Source organism: Talpa occidentalis, unplaced genomic scaffold (assembly GCF_014898055.3).
Source record: "Talpa occidentalis isolate TD23 unplaced genomic scaffold, MPIMG_talOcc4v2.1, whole genome shotgun sequence".
Classification (NCBI taxonomy): Eukaryota; Metazoa; Chordata; class Mammalia; order Eulipotyphla; family Talpidae; genus Talpa; species Talpa occidentalis.
In genome coordinates, this window is record NW_026555331.1 from 101,241,314 (window position 1) to 101,264,343 (window position 23,030).

General features: G+C 38.5%; 1 protein-coding gene and 1 pseudogene across 1 annotated transcript; both read left to right on the top strand.

Moving 5' to 3' along the window:
* The first annotated feature begins 450 nt into the window (after nucleotides 1–450).
* On the top strand, nucleotides 451–1,241 carry LOC119250185 (ribosome biogenesis protein NSA2 homolog; annotated as a pseudogene).
* A 1,733-nt stretch (nucleotides 1,242–2,974) lies between these two features.
* FAM221A (family with sequence similarity 221 member A) lies at nucleotides 2,975–22,829 on the top strand. Its single transcript, XM_037509224.1, has 7 exons — nucleotides 2,975–3,076; nucleotides 6,618–6,791; nucleotides 9,766–9,956; nucleotides 11,761–11,967; nucleotides 15,734–15,841; nucleotides 17,965–18,047; nucleotides 22,437–22,829. The coding sequence occupies exons 1-7, from the start codon at nucleotides 3,012–3,014 to the stop codon at nucleotides 22,503–22,505; spliced, it is 897 nt and encodes a 298-aa protein (XP_037365121.1). The 5' UTR covers nucleotides 2,975–3,011; the 3' UTR covers nucleotides 22,506–22,829.
* Nucleotides 22,830–23,030: the final 201 nt, after the last annotated feature.

The window sequence follows — 23,030 nt, forward strand, 5'->3', positions numbered from 1 at the left end:
CCCTCAGGCATAGCCCCCATAAATCTCTACCACAACATTACCCCTACAACCGTCACCCTAGTCCCTTGTGCTCTTCTTTTCCCTGTTCTGATCCCTCCACTCCTTCCCTGCTGTGTGTCTCAGATCTATAATTTGCCTGCTAGTTTTGTCTGAAAAAGAACTATTTTTAACTTACACTTTAATTTTAAAATGTAAGATGAAAAAAATATAAGATAACTAAAAATACTAATGAAATAATTTAAAAGCAAGGGTATCTTTTCCTTATTTGAATATATTTGCTTTTCCATTTTAATTTCAGTCTTGGTCACAGCATCTCTTCAACTGTAACTAGAAAAATGAAACAGAAGTGCCCTTTTGTGTCGCAGGTTGCTGCTGCATGCAGTTTGTGGGCCCCTGAGACCTGAAAATAAAGAGTTTGTTAGCGCCTATGAGGCTGTATCCAGTGTCCCTATGGCTGTCACAAAGCCAAAAACTCAAAGTATTGAGTTACACCGTAATGGTATGGATAGATATTGTTTGGACTATCATGAGAAAAAAAGAAAGAAGGAAGTTCAAGAGGCCTATGAAGGTTCAAAAAAGGCGAAAAAGATAATTGGTCTGAAAGCTAAGCTCTACCATAAACAGCGCCATGTTGTGAAAATACAAATGAAAAAGACTATCAAGATACTTGAAAAGAGAAAGAACAAACAGAAGAATGATGAAAAGACTGCAGAAGTAGCAGCGCCTACAAATCTACTGGACAGAGATGGACAGACCCAAACTAAAGTATGGTTTGCAATATGATTAAACAAAAACAAAAGAGGAGGCAGAAAAACGGAAAGCCCCTCTGCTCAAAGTTCATGCCCAGGGAGAAACAGAAGTATTAAAAGTTTTTCAAACAGCAAAGAGAAAGAAGAAAGTGTGGAAGAGCATGGTCACTAAAGTCTGTTGGAGACAGCTTTACAAGAAAACCACCTCAATATGAAAGATTCATTAGACCAAAGGATTTACATTTCAAAAAGGTCTATGTAACACACTATGAACTAAAAGCCATCTTTTGCCTGCCAAAATTTTGAGGGCCAAAATCCCTCAGCCCTCCTATATACAGCTTTGGATATTATTAGGAAAGGTATACCACTGAAGTGTATATGATCAAGTTGGGCCTTGTGACACAAGGAGGCAAAGTTATTTGGGGAAAATATGCCCAGGTTACCAACAGTTCTGAAAATGAAGGATGCAAAAATGCAGTCTTACTGGTTTGACAGCAGTTTCATAATTCTTGAAGTCTACACAAAATCAGGAAAACCACCGTTGCTATGATGTTTCGGAATACTACCAAACCACATGTCTGCCATCATCAAGAGAACTATACATTCTATTGCAAAAATAATTTAAATAGCTTAGTTTTACAAACTAGTATTTGTTTTTGGGTCTGCTTAGTATTAGATATTCGTAAAATTGAATAATTAAAAAAGCAGTTATAGAAAAAAAGAAAAATGAAATAGATTCAACAAGCTATATGCCATTTTGGAATGTGAAATTTCAATAGGCAGAACTGAGAAATCAGAACTAGCACTATACTAAAGTATGTAAGACTTAAAGTATGTCCTCAGTGATTTTTTTTGAATATTACTTTGTGCTAATTTAATGAACCTTTACTAAATGTATATTGTACATCAGCACTCTACCAGCTACCCAGCTGGGGAAGTCAGCCGCAGGGTTATCAATGATTTCCTGGAATAGATCCTCTTTTCTGTGTTATCAGTTTAAAGTGACCTGCAGATGGTCATCAGGCCTTGATGTTATCTTCATCTTCATAAGGAACAAAATATCTCCTCAAGCATCAAACAACCCATTACAGTGGCCCTGAGGAATGTGTCACAGCAGGTTAAACTAAACAAGTTAACGGCTAAAGCAGAGGTCCTATCATGTTCTGGCTCAGGCCAGACCACAGAAGAATGGATTTCCTGCACCTTTTTCAGGTTGTGCAACAAGATTATGTCCAAATTACCAATTGTATAGTAATTCAACTTACATTTCTAAGATTTTGTGAAGAATATTTCCAAAGGCTTAAAAAAATCTTAAGGAAATTGTTTATACTTGTTTCCCTGGATTTTCTTCCTTTGTATACCACGTTACTTTAGCAACACCTAAAGTACAATAGATGAACTACTGGTTTTATATCACTTTTTTTTTAGTATCTTTTGTAAGTTTTATAAATGAAGGAGCAAAATATTGTAGTATTTCATGTTACTTTTCTTTTTTTCTTTTATATATTTTTTACATCATTTTTCATTTTTGCACCATGTATGCATTTTCATTTTGGTTATATTCCCCACCCCCCTTATTTTGACCCTAATCCCTCGTCCCCTCCCCCCTAGTATGTCTCTAGTTTATAGTTGCTTGTTGATTTTGATTTTTACTTTATTATAATTAGTCCTTTTCCTGGTCCCTTATTTAGGTTTTCTAGATTCCTGCTATGAGTGAGACCATCCGGTATTTTTCTTTTTCTTTCTGGCTTATTTCGCTGAGCATGATCCCTTCCAGCTCGATCCTTGTTGCTGCAAATTGCATGAGTTTATCACATTTTTTAAAAAACTGCCAATTTTGCAAACACGGCTGGCATGGCGTTTCTGAAACTATCTAGAACCTTCTCAAAAACGGCGAAACACACAGGACAGAGAAACAAGCCATTTTCTGTGCCTCCGTTATAGACAAGGTACGTACCCTCCCGTCCCTGGCTGCTTCACGGGAGCCCTCCTGCAGTAAGCAAAGGGAGAGGCGAGCGGGGAAGGCAAATAGCATCCCCAGTGGGGCGGGGCCGCCCGCAGGGTGTTTCGCGCGCCCCGCAGCGGCCGCAGGGTGGAAGCGCAGGCGGCCCGCGCCGTTGGGCGGTCGTGGGCCGAGCCAATCCCGAGGCGAGCGGGAGGGGGCGCGGCCGGCCGAGGCGGGTTCTGGCTGCCCCGGGGTCCGCTCGCTCGCTGGGCGGCTCCCGGCGTGCGGCGCGGGCGCTTCGCGCTTCCCCGCCGACCATGGAGCGGGTGACGTTGCCTCCCGGAGGCGCGGCGGCCGTCGATGAGTACCTGGAGTACCGGAGGTGAGGGGCGGCTCTGTGGGGTGCGGCTCCCCCGGGGATCGCGGGTGGGCGGCTGGGGACCCGGCTGTGGCCTGGCCGGGCTCGCGGGGTTCTTTCTCCAGCTTTTGGCGGAGCTTACATAGATTTTCAGTTTCTTCTTTCTGTCATTAAATATTGTAATGACGTGCAGTTCTGTAATGATAGCTCTCTTCCGCGGCCAATTAAGAGCTCCCTCTCCCCCCAACACGCCCATCCCTGACAAGACGGATTATTAACTCTAGAGTTACCCATTTTTTCCCCCCCTGAAGTGGACATTAAAGAATTACACATTAAATATTCGGGGCCTATAAAAGCAGACATGGAACTTGCATGTTAGTAGCAGGTTACGTCGTAAACTGCCAAAGGTGCACCTAACTCCGAGGCGTTGGTTTGGGAAAAAGGCACCCACTGGTGTGGTTTTAGGGCTTCTGGAGAAACTCCTCTCCTGAAATTGGAAATGCTGCCGCCCCTTTGGTTTGGGGACAGGATTCCCTTTCCTTGAATCCTGACAAGGCTGCGCACCTATGGCGAGGGATTCATTTTCAGTTTGTAAGGGTTTTTGACAGTTGGGAACTGGCCGAAGGGGAATTACTGGAGAGGGACAAGCTAGTAGACGCGAAGTTGGAGAGGGGAATGTGTTTAAGGGGAAGTGAGACAGTCACGACCCCACTTGGGAAACTTGAGAGGGACTAACTGCCCTGCTTAAAAGTGACCGCCCCAAATCACCCAGGAGTGTTCGGGCACTCCAGTTCCCTAGCTAATAGCATTCCTCTTGTCACGGTGGCATAGGTTTGGGTAACACATAGAATGTCCTGGTAACACTCAGCCAGAAAAGTGGGAGCCAAGAGCTTGATGGGTCAGGCCTCATCCCACGTTCAGGTAGATCCAGGTAACTCCAGGTGTCCTGTGCCTAGAACTGCTCCCACCCAGCTCTCACCCAGGGCAGAGCCAGCACCTTTAGCCTCCAAGTCGCCAGGGTTTTCTCCCTGGGAACACTTGCTGGATCCTAATGTTAACTGTAACTTAGATATTTAGATTTGTGTCTTGCTTGATCCAGAAAATATTAGGGCCTGGTGATTAATTACTTTTGTAAGCATAAGTAACCTGGAACAAGTTTCAGTAAGAGATTATCCGGAACTTTACTGACATTGATATTTGGGAAAGATGGGAGAAACAGGACTTGGGTGGCTAGTTATGAAAGGAGTGTGAAAGGGTCTGAAGGATGAATCTAGGTTAGGAACTCTCCTTCCTCAAAGTTTTCCCAGAGTCAGCCTTATTTGGGTGCTTTTGTGGGAGGCATTTGGGAGGGAAGTTTAGAACCTTGCAACTCAAAGTGTAGCAACCATGGACCAGTGGTGTGGGAATCACCTGGGAACTTGTTAGGAATTCAGATTCTCAGGACTTTTAGTGTGAATCTGCATTTGAAAATGATCCACAGGGATTCTGTAAATTAAGTTTTCTGGGGCATTGGTTTAGAACTCAAACAATCTGTTCCATCCTTTAACAATTTGCATTTATTTAAAGGTTTTTCTAGTACTTGTTGTACTTCTTGGTAGCTTCCCTAAATTGAAATGGTCCAAAGTTTATCTCAGGATTAAATACCCTTTTTGTATCCAAATTTTTTAAATAAGGAAGACTATAGTTTCTGAACAAGCATCTGCTGAAGGCTTGAAAGTTTGAAAAGTTTGAAAAAAGCTGTGAATTGCACAAGTAATTATGTAGCATTCTGCAAACAGCACTTTTCATGACCTTCATAGGACTATATTTTCAAAGAGAAGTTTCTTCAATTTTGAACAAATTCTTTTGTCTTCTTCTACCTCCAGGGAGGCCAAATCTTAATTTTCTAAGAAATAGAGATAACTTAAGTTTTTGCATAAAGGTCTGACTTCTGGAATTAAACATTGATGTACCTGACTACTTAACACACAGGTATTGGCTTGAGTTTGTGTAGACTCTAGGGTATTTGCATAGATCCAAGAATATTTGTGGTTTTGTGTAGTTTCATAAAGCAAAAATAAAATATAATTTTTTTTTGCTAAAATGCTGATCTTTGCAACATTGTCATCATAACCAATGACCTTCGCTTTCCATTCTCTCTTTTTTTTTTTTAAGATTTATTTATTTATTTATTTATTTATTTTATTTTATTCTGGGTACAGTCAGAAGCGCAGGAGGGTGAGAGAATTCACCAGAGCCAGAGCAGGGAGCAGAGCAGGCAGAGTGACGAAGTACACTGCTGAGGGGAGCAGCGGGCGGCAGGAGAGGTCTGCGCGCCATGTGGGACCCTCGCCCGGTGGCCGGGGATCGAACCGGTGCTGCAGAGGCTATGGGCAGCTTCGCAGCCCAGTGCTCAACCGCTGTGCCATTGGGGAGGCCCTCCATTCTCTCTTAATTTAAACTCCTGGCCTAGGTTTGGGGTCAGGTATGGACATTAGTTTTGCCGTCTTTTATGGTCATGAGTTTTGTACTATCTTTAACGAAGTAATATGTTAAAAATTTTTAGTGCTATATTTGTTTATTTATTTATTTTAAAGTTCTATTTATACAAGAGCTGGGGTACAGGCCAGAGGTGCGGGAAGGTGAGAGAATTCATCAGAGACAGAGTGGGGAGCAGAATAGACAGATGACCGAAAACACTGCTGAAGGGAGCAGCAGGTGTGACAGGAGAGGTCTGCTGTGCCATGTGGGAATCTCCCTTGCGGGCCGGGAATCGAATCCATGCTGCAGAGGCTGCAGACAGCTTCACAGTGCTGTGCTCAACCCGTTGTGCCACTGGGGAGGCCGCTAGTGCTATATTTAATGGAGAAAAATGTTAACATTTTTAGTAGTTTAGGTTCTAGCTATTAATGAAAAGAATGAGCATGGTGCTTCAGAATGAAAGGAGAAGTTGAGATGAATATGTAGTAAACCACCATTGGTAAACCTCAATTAGTAATGTCAAATGTTATGAATTTGTTGATTTTATTTTTTGTAATATTTTATATGGGAAGCAAAGCTTTATTACTAAGAATATATAATTTTACTGTTACCATATGACTAAAGTAACATATCAAGATTAAGTGCCCTTTCTTTCGTATAAGCGTCTAATTTTAGAATTTAAGATTTTTCTTTTTTTTTTATTTTAAGATTTTTTTTTAATAAGTCAGCTTTTTTCTTTTTTTTTTTAAAAAATTTATTTATTTATTCATACAAGCACTGGGTACAGTCAGAATCACGGGAGGATGAGAGAATTCACCAGAGCCAGAGCGGGGAACAGAACAGGCAGAAGGACCGAAGTACACTGCTGAGGGGAGCAGCGGGCGGCAGGAGAGGTCTGCGCACCATGTGGTACCCTCACCCAGTGGCCGGGGATTGAACTGGCGCTGCAGAGGCTGCAGGCAGCTTCGCAACCCAGCGCTCAACCACTGCGCCACCGGGGGAGGCCCGAATTTAAGATTTTTCACTTGAAGAATAAATATTCAAATCTTAAGTTTATCTCAGGATTAAATAACTTTTTTTTTAAACTTTTTTTTTTCTTTGGTAGAATTGTTGGTGAGGATGATGGAGGGAAACTTTTTACTCCTGAAGAATATGAAGAATACAAAAGAAAAGTTTTACCTATGCGCTTACAGAACAGATTATTTGTGAGCTGGCGATCACCAACTGGAATGGATTGTAAACTTGTGGGTCCAGAGACACTGTGTTTTTGTACACATAGGTAAGATATTTTACTGGCAAGTTTTCTGATGACTAGAAAATATGAAACTGTATGAGAGGGGGCATATCATCCTTCTATATATAACATTATTTGTGACCAGTGAGAAACATTTTAAAATAGTGCTTCAAATAATATTTTAGAAATTATCTAAAGGTTTTATTTTTTTGTGCTGTAATAAAAAAATTTCTGTATGTTCTAGCAGAACTCATTATGGAGTCCATCACTTTAAATGTCTCTTCTATTGATAAAAAGATATTGGTACCCTTGTGACTTTGCCAGAGGCCTTGCAGTCAACTGGGGAGTCCCCCACTAGGCAAGGCAGAACTTGGGTCATCAGACTGCAAAACTGCTTTAAGAGTTGTTTGCATTGACCTGACTGAACAGGTAACCAGACTACAAATAGAAGCATTTCTCCTCAAACTTAACTAATCTCCCTCTGCATTTTAAGAAACATATTGGGTGGATACCTTTCTTTAAACAAAGATATAAGCATATAGAGTTTTATTACAAATGTTCGAGAAAAGCACATGGAGGAAAGTAAATATATGAAGTTCCAGTCATTGGTGTGTGTAGCCTGTACCTGAGGTTTGCATTGGACTGTGTTCGTTGTGTTATACTTTAAATTTTACTCCTGTCACAGATCACAGTTGTACAACTCAGAAGGACAAAACTGCTTTGTAGGGGAAAAAACCACTGAACCGGTTATGTGTTTTTAGGTAACAACTTGAACTGCTGTTCCAAAGGAACAGCAGGAGAACCGCCCTGTTTGCATAGTTTCTGGGTCTCTTTCATGAGAAACTCTTTGTAGTTGCTGTTTACAGACTTGAGTTTGCCAAAGGTTGTTAGGCAGTTGCTAGGATGAGTAATGTGTATAGATTGACTTTACATTTCTTTAGCAACGCCTGCTGAAAACACTGGAGGAATGGAGGATGAGGGATTTATTGATATCTTCCTGAATTGAAGAGGAGTTTGGTCAATTTGTGTTAGTTTTATAACTTGCTCTGCTATGAATTTAGTGCCAGTTTCTTATTTGTATATATCATGGGATTAACCCTCAAAATTGACTCAGCCCAACTTTGTTGGAAAAGTTCTCATAAAAACTCAGTGCGGTGAGATCTCTTTTTATATTTTTTCCCTACCATTATAAAAGTGAAACATGGTTATAAAGGGAAATAAGGAATGTGTAGAAAGTAAAAAAAACTCTATTGAATGCCAGCTGCTGATGATACATTTTACTATATTTGTGTAATTTTTTTCTTTATATTAATAATTTAATTGTTAATTTTATGATTTTATGTGTGTGTAAACATTTAACCAGTTTTAAACGATAGAATGACAGAAATGTTTTCACATTGTTATGTAGTAATTATAAACAGGATTTTAAATGCCTCCTTAATATGCTAGCTAATTCAGTGGGGTGCACTGTGTGTAACTCACAGCTGTGAGGTAGTCTGGGGATATCAGGGCAGTGAGGGGAAGAAGGATTCCAGTTATGGCTCTTTGTCTTGCTTTGTCTTTTTATATTTTATGTATTATGTTTCTGTAAAAGATTGAACTTGAAGAAAGGGCTTCACTGCTGAAAAAAGTTGTCTAGTATTTTAGTTATTTATTCCTTTACTAGTATGTGTGTGTATGTTTCCCTTTTTTGCTGTTGTATGTACTGTTACTAATACCATTGCTATTCACAAAGTTCTTTTTTTTCCCCAGAAAGGAACTGTCTGGGTTAAAGGATAGATTTTTTTAAAGTTTCTGGAAACATTAAACAGGATTGGTTCTTTTATAACACTCTTGACAGCATTGTGAATTATGTATAGTTTTTTTTTTTTAAAGATTTATTTATTTAGCGTAGAAGAACTGGGGTATAGGCCAGAGATGCAGGGTGAGAGGATTCACCAGAAACACAGTGGGGAACAGAATAGGCAGACTGACCGAAATATACTGCTGAGGGGAGCAGTGGGCAAGTCAGGAGAGGTTGCTGTGCCATGTGGGTAGCTCCCTGGCCAGGGATCGAACTCATGCTGCGGAGGCTGCAGATAGCTTTGTAGGTTGTGTCTTAACCCCTTGTGCCACCAGGGAGGCCCAAATTATGTATCATTTTAAAAATAACTTTAGCTCTTTTTGCTTAGTGAAAAATGGTATTGTTATTTTATTATCTATTACTTAGATTAATATTGAGAGTTATAAATTTAATATTGTTTTACTGCATATCACCTTATTAGCAGGAAGTAAGTGGCTTATTAAAGAAATTTGCAGGGGTCTCCCTGGCAGCGCATGGGGTTAAGCACCGCATTGTGAAGCAATCCGAAGCCTCTGCAGCACGAGTTCAATGCCCGGCTGGCCAGGTAGCAACCCACATGGCACAGCAGACCTCTCCTGTCTCACACACTGCTCCCCTCAGCAGTGTATTTCAGTCAATCTGCCTGTTCTGTTCCTCACTCTGTCTCTGGTGAAAACTCTCACCCACAGCATCTGTGGCCTGTACCCCAGCTCTTGTAAACATAAATAAATAAATAAATCTTAAAAAAAAAAAGAAAATTGCAGTGTTTTAACAAAGAGCTTTGTCTCTTAAAATGTTTATAATTTATTTGGAGGTTAAAAGTTAAACTGTATTAAAATAAATTCCATTAATATTTATTTGTTGTACACTAAATATGTATTTATTGAACACTTGCCATAGTTTTAGGTTATGCTTCTGTATTAAAGACTCTGTAGTGATATTTTAAAGGAATTATATAATTTGGGGGGTATATTACTGTGAAAATTCTTAAATAGATAAAAATCTAAGAGTGAAGATTTTCTCTGAAGCAACATAGCTGACAGAAATACCATATGCAGGGGAGTTTTCACCTTACAAACAAGAACAATGAAACAGAAATAAAATAAATAATATTCCTTAATAAAAGAGAAATTGCAATTTTTGGCAGTACCTGCATTGTATTTCTGGTTTTCCTTTCCTTTTCCTTTTATTTTTTAGGTATAAGCAACATAAAACTGACTTTGAAACAATTCCACAGCAGCGTCCCATTAGTCTGCCTTGCCGAGTGACTGGCTGCCAGTGCAGGGCTTACGTTTATGTCCCTCTGAATGGCACACAGCCCATTCGCTGCAGATGCAAGCACTTTGCGGATCAACATAGCGCTGCCCCCGGCTCCGCTTGCAATGCCTGTGAGTTCCATTGATATCGACACACAAACAGAATCTTTTTCTTTAGTGAATATGTAATATACCCTATGTGCCATTTTTATTAAGCTGTGGAGTCCATATTAAACAACGGAGGAAAATTTAATGGATAACCATTTAAAATTTTTATTTTTTGTGGAAAATTCATAAAGTTATTTGCATGTTTTGCTATCATAAACCTTGGTCTCATGTAGTTAAACTAAGTTAAGCCAATAGTAATAGATTTTAGGAATCATTGGAAATCATTTGATTCAATTTTTTTAAAAAAGATTTATTTTTTATTTATACAATAGCTGGGGTACAGGCCAGAGGCACGGGAGAGGATTCACCAGAGACAGAGTGGGGAACTGAACAGGCAGACAGACTGAAAGTACTGCTGAGGGGAGCAGCAGGCACGACAGGAGAGGTCTGCCGCACCATGTGGGAATCTCCCTGGCCAGCTGGAAATTGAACCTACATTGCAGAGGCTGCAGACAGCTTCATAGTGCTGCGCTCAACTCGCTGCGCCACTGGGGAGGCCTTCAATTCTAAATTCTATGAAATAGGTTATAACAACATTTTTTTTAAAGATTTATTTATTTATATAAGCAGTGGGTACAGTCAGAAGCCGGGGAGGGTGAGAGAATTCACCAGAGCCAAAGCGGGGAGCAGAGCAGGCAGAAGGACCGAAGTATACTGCCGAGGGGAGCAGCAGGTGGCAAGAGAGGCCAGTGTGCCATGTGGGACCCTCCTCCGGTGGCCGGGCAGCAGCCGGGAATCGAACCAGCGCTGCAGAGGCTGTGGGCAGCTTCGCAACCCAGCGCTCAACCGCTGTGCCACCGGGGAGGCCCCATAACAACATTTTTTAATGACGTGGCAGGAATGTTTCATTGTTTAAGTAGTTGCATAAAACATTTATTATTTGCCTTGGTTCCTATTCACATTTCTCAAAAGTCTGAATGAGTAAAAATTTTGTCAATGGTATATTCTGGCCACTATTTCAACACGACTTGTTTTTTTCAATATAACAACTTTACTAAGATAGGATTCCTAGATTACACAGCTTATCCATTTTAAGAGTACACTTTAATGGCTTTTGATATATTCACAGAGTTGTGCAACCATCACCACAATACATTTTAGAACATTTTTGTCACCCCCTAAAGAAACTCTTTATCTATTGACAATTATTCCATGTTGCTTTGTCCCCATAACCCTAGGCAACCAATAATCCACTTTTTGTCTATGGGTTTGCCTACTCTAGACATTTCATATAAGTAGAATCGTAGAATATGTGCTCTTTTGTGATGGGTTTCTTTCACTTGGCGTAATGTTTTTATGATTCATCCACAGTGCAGCATGTATTAGTACGTCTTTCATTTTTATTGCTAAACGATATTTCATTGCATCTCTTCTGTGTCTGTGGATTAGCCTTTTATATGACTTTTATGGGGGATTGTCTCATAGGGTGTTCTCCACCTATCTCCTCACCAAGTTCAGACCGCAGAACTGTCCCCACATCTGATTTTGACTCAGTATTTGAGGACAGAGCACGCGTTTTCAATTCTCCAGTGGTTAGCCCAATTTTGTTAAGTACATGTTGATTTCTCCAGTACTTTTTCCTGCTGCTTACCCTCTTCCTACTTCAGCATCTTCTATAAGTAAGAGCAGCAGGGGCTGGTGGTGAGAGTTATAGGGGTCAGAGGTGAACGATTTGACTTCAGATGACTTTAGCCTAGATAAGTGTTTTTAGGGCAGAAGGCTCAGTACCTATATCTAAAAACATTTAACTCTTTACATCTTGATTCAGGTTCCAAGTGTTCAGGATTCCATAGTTGCTTCACATGTGCTTGTGGTCAGCCTGCGTATGCCCATGACACAATAGTAGAAACTAGGCAAGAAAGACTGGCTCAGGGAAAACCAGTGGGACAGGATGTTCCCTATGCAGCAATGGGAGGATTAACTGGCTTCAGCTCACTAGCAGAAGGCTACATGCGGTTAGATGACAGTGGAATTGGTAAGTGATGATATGTGAACTGTGATCATGTATATTGTTTTTATGTGTGCTAACAAAGGTGAAGCCTTATATTTGTTTAGCATTTTATGTTCATGTTTTTTTTTTTTTTCCAGAACACATTTTATCATTTGTTTTTTATATTTTTGGAGAGGTCTTATTGCCTGTCTACAATATATGGTTATTATAGAAATGTAGAAAATAAAAGAGAAAAAGAAATCACTCCTATCCCAATCCCTATCCAATCCAAATCCCTATCCCCAATCCATTGTTTTGCAATAACTGAATAATTTTTCTTTTACTTGATATGATACAGTTTATTCGCTACCCTATTGTGTGCAATTTTTGCTATCTCATTTTGGAAACACAGGCATATATGTTCATGTGTGCATATGCACATGTGTATACACATTAGATTTATGACATTCTACTCACATAGGTGTGCACACACATGTATGTACACACATATATCTGCTTGCATATCTAAAAAGTTTAAAGTAATATAAGGAAAAATTAGATATATCTCAAACTATTGAAGGTAGCTTGATCTGCCTGAGTGTTGGGTGGGATTAGGGAGAATAATATGGTTTGATGTACTTCAAATATTTAAGCTGTCTGGTGCATTTTTTTTTTTTTTTAAGATTTATTTATTGGGTCTCCCCGGTGGCGCAGCGGTTGAGCGCTGGGTTGCTAAGCTGCCAGCGGCCTCTGCGGTGCCGGTTCAATCCCCGGCTGCTCCCCTGCCACCGGAGGAGGGTCCCACATGGCGCGCAGACCTCTCCTGCCTCCCGCTGCTCCCCTCAGCAGTGTACTTCGGTCCTTCTGCCTGCTCTGCTCCCCGCTCTGGCTCTGGTGAATTCTCTCACCCTCCCGCGCTTCTGACTGTACCCAGTGCATGTATAAACAAAACAAACAAACAAATAAATAAATAAAAAACATGCCTCTATTAAAAAAAAAAAAAGATTTATTTATTTATTTATACAAGCACTGGGTACAGTCAGAAGCCTGGGAGGGTGAGAGAATTCACCAGAGCCAGAGCGGAGAGCAGAACAGGCAGACTGTGGAAGTATACTGCTGAGGGAAGCAGCGGGCAGCAGGAGAGGTCTGCGTGCCATGTGGGACCCTTGCCTGGCGGCCGGGGATCGAACTGGCACTGCAGAGGCTGCGTGCAGCTTCGCAACCCAGCGGTCAACCACTGTGCCACCGGGGAGGCCCTGTCTGGTGCATTTTTGAAAACAAAGAGTTTTTTGTTGCAAAAATTACATAAAAATATACATTAATTTTTCTTGTTGTAGAGAATTCAAACAATAAAAATGAAATGCAGGGCCCTCTTGAACACTTTTTTTTACCCCACATTCTCTCCCAGAGGGTACTTTCTTGTCATCAATTGAGCTGAATTTTCTTTAGCCTACATTTTACAACTTCTTTTTAACTTAAAACAATTTTGAAGGCCCGTTACGTTAATACACACAAATCGATGTAATTATTTTTAATTGCAGCATACTGTTCCAAACTGTAGATAAATCAGTTTATCTAAACCATTTCCTTGTTTATGGAATTGAGATTATTTCCATTTTTTTACTACTAAAAATAATCCTAGCTCCAAAATCCTTGAACTTACTTCCTTGTGTATTTCCTTTTCAGTATTGTATATTGAAAAATGATAAGTTTTTCAATGATATAGAAAAGTAGAATTGTTGGACTGATGTGTGTGCACATGTGAAATTTTAATACATTCTGCCATGTGCCCTCAAAAAATGCAGTACTCTGTATTTCCTCTAGTGATGTTTTAGCTTATCTACTTCATCATATTTATGCTGATTGCTGATATTATTAAACTTATTTTTTTGCCAGTATGATGTGTGGAAATGTTTATATTGTTTTAGTTTGATTTTTCTGATTATTGGTGAGATGAGTAAAGTAAAATGGTGAATTTTACTTTCTGTGTATTGTCTGTTCATATACTTTGCTGATTTTTATGTTTTTATCTTTTTTCACTGATTTATAGGAAGATTTTTTTGAGGCAGTGGCCCTGGATAGCATTTATCACATTAAGGGGAAAGGGTGATTCCAGAGTAGAACAGGATGTATGTCCCCAGAACTAGGGAATTCAACAGAGGGAGTGGTGGACCTCAGGGGGAATCTGTACTTTTACTGAGAGCAAGTGTGAGACTACCGGCCCTACAACATTGAGAGACTAAATTATAACTTAGGCCAGGCATGAACATTTGAGATAAGTGGACACCAGAATGGTACAGAACCTGAGCCCCCTTCTGCTATTTTTCCCACAAGCTGCATGAGAGAGGAACTGGGTATGGAGTGGGGGCCAGAATCTAAAAGATGGAGCATTTATCCTAACATGTTTATGTTATAAGATGGGACTTTTGAAACAAAATAGGACTAAAAGTTTATTTCCTTCCTCTGCTCATGGTATGAGAATAGGAATGTGGGAGAGGTAATGGTTTTATGAAGCAGATAGAGCATAAAAAAGTATAAAAAGTTGTACTTTTCTCTGTAGCGTCCTTCCTTTTGTGAACCAAAAAAGTCAATGTCTGCAGCAGCTGTTTGTGGTTTGGGGTGTTAATGTTTTCTCATTTTGCGGAAGCACAAGTTTTTTATTATTAACATATGGTTTTTAGGTTTCCCAGTGAAGAATAAAAAATACTACTCTTTAAAAAAACTTTTTATTTACATCTTTTATGTCACTGTGTAGTCCCCATAAAATTCCCACCACCAGTTCACCCATGAACCATCACCATAGTCCCCTGTGCTCTTCTCTCCCCTGTCCTGATTCATTTTCTTCCCCTTCCATTGCATAATGTCTCTTATCCATGGTTGCCTGCTAGTTTTGTTATTTTATTATTGTGACTATTATTGTTATTTTTTCTCCCTGATCCCTTATTTGGTTCTCATACAGTCCTCCTATAAATGAAACCATTCAATATTTTTCCTTTTCCTTCTGGCTTATTTCACTGAGCATGATCCCTTCTAGCTCCATCCATGTTGCTGCAAATGGCATGAGTTTATCTTTTTTGATTGCTGAATAGTATTCCACTGTGTATATATTCCACATCTTCTTGATCCAGTCATCTATTTTTGGGCATTTGGGTTGTTTCCATATCTTACCTATTATAAATAGTGCTGCAATAAACATAGGTATCTTTTTGAATTAATGTTTTTGTATCCTTTGGGTAGATCCCTAAGAGTGGAATTGCTGGGTCATATGGAAGCTCCATTTTTAATAGTTTGAGGACCCTCCACATGGCTTTCCATAGTGGTTGGACCAGTTTGCATTCCCACCAGCAGTGTAGGAGAGTTCCTTATTTTCCACATCCCTGCCAACATTTGTTGTTGTCTGTTTTTTTAATGTGTGCCATTCTCACTGGTGTAAGATGGTATCTCATTTTATTGTACTCTTCAATTTGAAGTTCCTTATTGTATATAAATATCTTGTTTTTGATAGTTCTGTTTCTCTATTGAGGTTTTATACCACTTTGCTGAAATACATTTCGTTTGTGCATAATACATTTTTTTTCCTGTGAAAAAGATCTCTGAGAAATGTAATTTGCCTTTTTTATAATGAGATAAAACTAAATGAAAATTTTCTTTTACAGAAAGGATTTTTTTCTAATGATTCTGTTGATGTTCTGGTTTATTTTACATTAGAAATAACTTACTTGTATTCTTAAAATCAAGATTTAATTTTTTCTTTTTTTTTCTTCCACCTCACTCGAGACTAATTTTCATTTTTATTATGTTTTGTTCTTAGGTGCACCTTCTGTTGAATTTTTAGACTCTCCAGTTACAGCCACAGACCATCCATTTCTCAAGGCATTTCAAGCATCCTCTAGTTCTTCTCCTGAAACATTAACAGTTGGTAATAAAATAAAATTGAGAAATATTTTTGAATGTAGTAAATGAGAATGCAAGGCTAGGCATTTCTCCTCCCCCGTTATAACAATTTGATTATCATTTTTTGACCAGAACTGAGAAAAAGCAAGTCACTTATTTTTTTTTTTTTGGAAAAAATTGCTAAATCTGAGAATTTTAACAACCCATAATTTGAAGTTTTAAAACCTTATTCTGGCCATGTTGCTGCTTTGATGTTTGAATAAGAGAGCCCTCTAGTGGATTAATTGCCTTGGCCCTTTAGACTTTTCTAAAAAAAGATGAAATTCAATGATAATTACAATTTGGCAAGTCTTATCATTTTATAAATTATACATAAAAATTAAGAGTTCATTTTTAAGTATAAGTGTTCTATATCCTTTATTGAAAATAAAAATAAAGACACTCAAGAAGGAATTTACATAATATATTAAGTATTTAGTATTTTAAAATGGGAATTTCTTTGATACAATAGTTTTTTTTGTACATTTTATACAACCTTTTCCTGTATTTTGACTTTTTTAATTAAAAGGCTGCTTACAAAAACAACAAACTATGAAGGAATGATAAAATATGGATAGAAGAAATCAAAATCAAGGAAAAGGACATGATTGTGTCACCTTTCAAAGTTGATATAATTACTTCCTTAAACTTTGGTGTTGACCTAGTGTAGTGACAACCAAGGCACAAAGAAAGGTGTGATCAGTAACTCTATTCATTGTTATAAAGGAGGAAACATGAGTTCTTAGTGCTAAAGTTATACCAATGCTGAATTTTAAGTGTGTCTATATGACCTTCAATGATGCAGTGGCCAAGGTCCTTAGAAACCTTTTTTTCATCATATGCAACATTTCTGATTGCTGCTCATTTCTGATAGGCACCTTTGATAAATGTGGTAACATACCATTTTATCATACAAATGGTAATATGCCACAAAAATATAAATCAATGAAGATGAGTCTGCAAGAGTCTTAGCTCAAATGGTCCAATGTGATTAGATGAAGACCCAGAGTTCCAGACAAATGACTAGATAGCACATAATGTAAGCATTTTTCTTGTTTTTCTCAACAAGGCCTTTATAAGGGATGGTTGACACAGTATGGTTGTACTCTGGTGATTCTCTGGAGTTATGTGATATTGTATGTTCCTGGTTGAGAGTGAATTCATATACTTTAAAAACTAGAATATGCATTTGTTGATAGTCTATTTTTGATATGAACGGGCTCAACTAAGATATTCTACTGAAATGAAGGGTAACTTTTCCATGGAACTGGGTTCTTCTTGGTGTATGTACAAAGAAGCCAGGTTTTCTTTCCTGAAGCACTTTTAAATTCCTTTTAGTTGATAGTTGAAAAAAAAAAAAAAAGAAGCTGGTAATATCATCACTATGGTTACCTATACAAAACTTTCCTTCTTTGGGCTGCTGTAACAAAATACAACAGACTTGGTGGTTTATAAACAACAGAAATTTATTTCTCATTGTTCTAAAGGTGGGAAAGTCTTAAGACCCAGGCGCCAGCATGATTGTGTTCCAGAGCAGGTTCTCTTCTTGTTCTTGTAGATGCCTTCTCACTGTGTCCTCACATGGTGTAGGATCTGTGTGACATCTCTTTCATAAGGACACCAATTTCATTCATGAGAGCTCTATCCCCATGACCTAAGCACCCCCAAAGGCCCTACCTTCTTAAATTGCCACATTAGGTATTAGAATTTCAACATATGAACTTTGGGGGAACACAAATATTCTGACCATATCACAAACCTTCTATAATTTTGTGTATTATCTGTATAGTGTTACGTGGATTTCTAGTTTAGTTATAGAGTACAAAATGTAATTGAACAGAGCCAAATGTGCTCTAGTATAAAATAGCTATATGTCATTTAATAAGAACCAGTTGAATATTTCGGGAATGTTTGCTAATAAATATTACATTAGTCTCAATAATGCTCTGCTTTCTGAAAAAGAATCAGGTAGTAGGATCACTACGATCAACTTAGGACTTTTCTTGTTTGAAAAATAAAAAAGTTATTACTGGAAAATTTTCTTTCTGTTGTTTATTTCAGGAGAATTTACAACTACATATTACTTAGATTTTTTTCCTCCTCATTTAGTAGGTACAAGTAGTCAAGTTTCTTCCTTAAGGAGACCAGAAGAGGATGACATGGCTTTCTTTGAAAGACAATACCAGGAAAGGGTAGGTCTATGGGGAAAACGGCTTACGTTAAGCATTTAATTGTAATAGAGATACGGCAGATCAATTGTATATTGATTGAGCACCATCTATTAAAAAACATAACGCCTTTAGTTATAGCTGGTGTTAGGCCTTGAGACTTATTTAAAACAATTCAGATAGAAACAGGATTAATGAATAATAATAACATAATGCATTGGCTACTTTATGGGTCATAAAGATTGAGTAATTATACAAAGAAAATTGTCAGCAAAAAAAAAATTAGTTATCAGGAGACTTATAAATTATATGTAGAATTTCTTCCTCTTCTAGATGTATCAGACACTAGTTAAAATTATCCAATAGCTTTCCATTTATCCAATGAAGTATTTTAACAGTTTCCAGGACTCAACAGCTGCATTCTATATTCTTATTTCCCTGCTCTCTGTGATAATTTTCATCAGTTCTTTACACTAAAAATGTCTTGGGGATAAGCATAGCACTCTATTCTTCTTTGTAGTTTCCCTAGAACTAAACACAGTGCCTTGTACATAATATTTATGGAATATTGAAAAATGTTTATATCAATCAATATTTGTTGAAAATTGAAAAGATAAACACAGATTTGATTGATATTTGCTTTCATGCATGTCAAGTACTTACACTTCTGATGTTTTTCATATGTGAGAGTTTTATAGTTTAGTGTTTGTTTATTGCAAAATAATGTTGGTTTTATCAAGTATAGAGGTGGCATTCCAGCCACATGGTACATTCCCCATAGTGCTTTCCTTACTATTATTTTAATATTGCCTTGTGGGCATTTATAATCTCTCCAAGTGGATACTAAGTGCCATGAAAGTAGAGACACTCTTGTCACTTTTTGTTGTATCCTCCATAACAAGTGCTTTAGTTATTTGTTGAATAACTAAAGATGTAGGAAAAAAGAAATCATTACATAGCAGAAGAAGTGAGTAGGGGACAGAGAGATTAGTTTGACTTCCCTGATGAATTTTGAAGTAGAAGGGGAGAAACCTGGATTTGACTTAAGGCAGAACTAGTTAAATCTCTGCAACTTTCTGCAGTGATAGAAATGCCCTATTATCTGCACTGTAGTCATTTGTCATATGTACCCCTGTAAGTCTAAATTTAAATAGTCAAAATTTAAAATTTATTTTCTCATTCATACTAGCCATATTCAAGTGCTTAGTAGCCATATATGCCTAGTGGTTACCGTACTGGGCAGAATAAGAAGTTCTTTTGGGGGCCTCCCCAGTGGCTCAGCGGTTGAGCGCTGGGTTGTGAAGCTGCCCGCGGCCTTTGCAGAGCCACCAGAGGAGGGTCCCACATGGCGCGCAGCCCTCTCCTGCAGCCCGCTGCTCCCCTCAGCAGTGTACTTCGGTCCTTCTGCCTGCTCTGCTCCCCGCTCTGGCTCTGGTGAATTCTCTCACCCTCCCGTGCTTCTGACTGTACCCAGTGCATGTATAAACAAAAGCAAACAAACAAATAAATAAATAAGTAAAACATGCCTCTATTAAAAAAAAAAAAAGAAGTTCTTTTGGAAAGCTGGCGTAAGGGAAAGAGGTAGTAGTAGGATCAAGGAGAGGGAGTTGAAATGGTCAGAGTGACGAAAGAGGGCTACTTTTGCAGCATTATCAAGGATAGACTTTAATCAAATCAGTCTCTAGTCTTGGAACACACACTCTTGAGTAAATTTTAATTTTTCCTCAGAGGTTTATGAGGGCACTGAATTCTTCTTCTCTTCCCCCTCTAGAAGGCTGGGTAGTGGTGACTGCCTTTAAAACATGCCAAAGGTTTTTTCTTGTGGGGAGATAATGGAAGGTTTTTATTTGTGAGTGTTTTAAAGGACGTGCCTGGTGTGTTCAGACAGCTTCCTATAAACAAACATAGAATTTATGGATTTATAAGATATAGTTTGTAACTCCAGCCTGTGAATTAGTGGAATTTGAAAACTACAGTTCAGGTGGGCCTCCCTGGTGGCGCAGTGGTTGAGTGCTGGGTTGCGAAGCTGCCCGCAGCCTCTGCAGCGCCAGTTCGATCCCCGGCTGCTCCCCGGCCACCGGAGGAGGGTCCCACATGGCGTACAGACCTCTCCTGCAGCCCGCTGCTTCCATCAGCAGTGTACTTCGGTCCTACTGCCTGCTCTGCTCCCCGCTCTGGCTCTGGTGAATTCTCTCACCCTCCCCGGCTTCTGACTGTACCCAGTGCATGTATAAATAAATAAATCTAAAAAAATAAAAGAAAACTACAGTTCAGGGCCTCCCTTGTGGTGCAGGGGTTAAAGTCTCAACGGTATCAATCTATCACCAGCCACTGTGGCCTGAGTTCCATCCCTGGCCAGGGAGCTAACTCACATGGTGCAGCAGACCTCTTCTTGTCTCGCAGCCGCTCCCCTCAGCAATGTATTTCAGTCAATCCACCTTTTTTGCTCCCCACTCTAGCTCTGGTGAAACCACCCCCAACCCCAACATATTTCTGGCCTATACCTCAGTTCCAGTATGTATAAATAAATAAAAAACAAATCTTTAAAACAAACCCAAAACAAAGCAAAAAATTAAAGTTCAAACTTCAACAAAAACCTTTGAGCTGACATATACCATTAACATTATTATTATTCATCTTTATTCAATAACCAAGTCATGTACCATTGAGGTAAAAGGGATGTTTAGGAAGCTGTGTCTTATGGGTTCAGGGCCCCTTAAGAAGGTGGGATGCTAACTTCTGTATCTGGTCTCTGCTGGTATCCTTTGCTAATCATTAGTAACATTTGGTGAGGGGGAGAATCTATGATTAGTGTGAGTCAGCTTTGAAAACTGAAGCCTTTGTGGTAAAATAGTTTACTAACTAGTTTTCTGACCATATGGTATGAAATTAGAAATCATAACAAGAGGGATTATTAATGAAGAGATGCTTTTCTATGTATCAAGTCAAATTATTTTTTTCTGTGGATCTCTTTTCCCCAAGAAAGAATTAAGGAAATAGTTATCAAAGGTCAATTAGATGCAAGGAACTGTCAGTCCAGGAAACTGGAAAAAACTGACCAACCAAACAACGAAAAAACAAGGAAGCGCAGGAGGAGGTATCTTTGCTTTTTAGACAGTAGATGGATGTATTTGCTAAGTACTATTCCATCTGAGCAAATGCTGCTTTGGCTTTTGTTTGTGTAGTGTCTTTGCTCTTTTTTTTTAATGTTACTACAAATCTAAAATTTGACCTTAAATGAAGGGGAAGGAGATTAGCGTTTATTGAGTACTTATTAAGTGCCTCAATCTTTATATGAGGTTCCTAATCAACTCAGGATTTTGAGAGGAAAAAATGGGGAAGATACAGATTAGAATCATCTAATTTTTTTATTGGGAAGTATTTTGAAATTGGATGAGATTGGGTAGACTGGCTTGACCAGTTTCCTCCTGGTTTCTTGATATTACCCTGTCACATTAGAAGTAGGAGGCCCCACTTCTCTCCCACCTTTTCTGTCTCCTTCTCTTGCAGAGTTAAGGCAGTGGTGCTGCCTTTGGAAATTGGTATGTGTGTGTGTGAACATGAGTGAGTAAGAGTCAGATGAGTTTTTATGTACCTTGCTGTGTTTTATCCCATTGAAAAGACTTTATGTTTCTGAAAGGTCAGAAGGCTACTTGTTAGGGAACATGAGCTGCTTCTTTGTTTCAGTTACAATAGAGAAGGAAGACCTTCAGTATGCTAACTGTAGGAATGTGGAAATGAAAATTATGGGACTCAGTCTATAAAGCAGTTCAAGTTCCAGAGATATTTCAGGTAGATTAGTTGTATACTGTAACTCTGTAGGGAATGTGTACAGACTGGATGTTAGATTAGACAGTTAAACTTTACTTTTTAATTGACTCATTTTCTGTAAGGCAATATTCATTTTTTTAAAAAGATTTATTTATTTATACAAGAACTGGGGTACAGGCCAGATGTGCGGGAGGGTGAGAGGATTCACCAGAGACAGAGCGGGGAACAGCACAGGCAGACTGATGAAATACACTGCTGAGGGGAGCAGTGGGCGAGACAGGAGAGGTCTGCTGCGCCATGTAGGTTTCTCCCCGGGCAGCTGGGATGGAACCCGTGCTGCAGAGGCTGTGGACAGCTTTACAGTGCAGCGCTTAACTGCCTGCGCCACCAGGGAGGCCTAAGGCAATATTCATTGTATGTTATTGTTATTAAAATGTTTCTGTAAAGTTTAAATAAAATCATATTTAAAATATGCAAATAGGTCCCTTCAGCCATTAATTTTGGCTTTAGTATTTAACAGCTTAATAACTGCTAAATAATTGTGAAATGGTGGCAATAAATAACACATGAATCTATGATGTATGTGCAACTTTTCTTTAGAATGCTTTATAAATTATATCAACAAATAATTTAAACTTACAGATAAAAATGGAAAAGGCTGCTAAACAGAAAGGAAAAGCACCATTACCATCAACTACAAAACCTTCATGAAGACTCCTGGGGAAATTGAAACCATCTTCCACATGTGTTTTTTGTGTTTATTTAAATATAATATAGCTTGTTTTCTCTCAAATTACTCCTTTTACTGGGTAAAATCTTTTTGGTTGTTTATTTAAATAAGTGAAAATACCTTGTATTATTTTTGTCAATTTATGATTTACAAATTTGTATATACTTTTTATTTCTACTAAAAATGAGGTTATTTTCATGAGTTAAAACCTGAAATACAGGTGACTTTTAGTCTATTATAATTTCAGGCTATAATCTGTATTTTAAAAATTTAAGATGTTATTAAGGATTTTGAACAAATGTACATTGACCACATTTTTAATTCAAAATAGTTAAGATCCTTAACTTTTTGTTTTTCAAACTTTGTAATGTTGGCTTATGTTTCTAAATAAACTATTTTAAAATTGTATAACCATCTTCTAGTGGTATGTGATTTTTTTTTTATTTTTTTTTTTAATAGAGGCATGCTTTATTTATTTATTTTATTTGTTTGTTTGTTTTGTTTAT

Excerpts from the sequence above, each read along its gene's own strand:
- FAM221A (XM_037509224.1), top strand. The coding sequence starts at position 3,012 with ATGGAGCGGGTGACGTTGCCTCCCGGAGGCGCGGCGGCCGTCGATGAG. Across the intron at positions 3,077-6,617 it reads GAGTACCTGGAGTACCGGAG|AATTGTTGGTGAGGATGATG; the intron begins GTGAGGGGCGGC and ends TTTCTTTGGTAG. Across the intron at positions 11,968-15,733 it reads GTTAGATGACAGTGGAATTG|GTGCACCTTCTGTTGAATTT; the intron begins GTAAGTGATGAT and ends TTTTGTTCTTAG.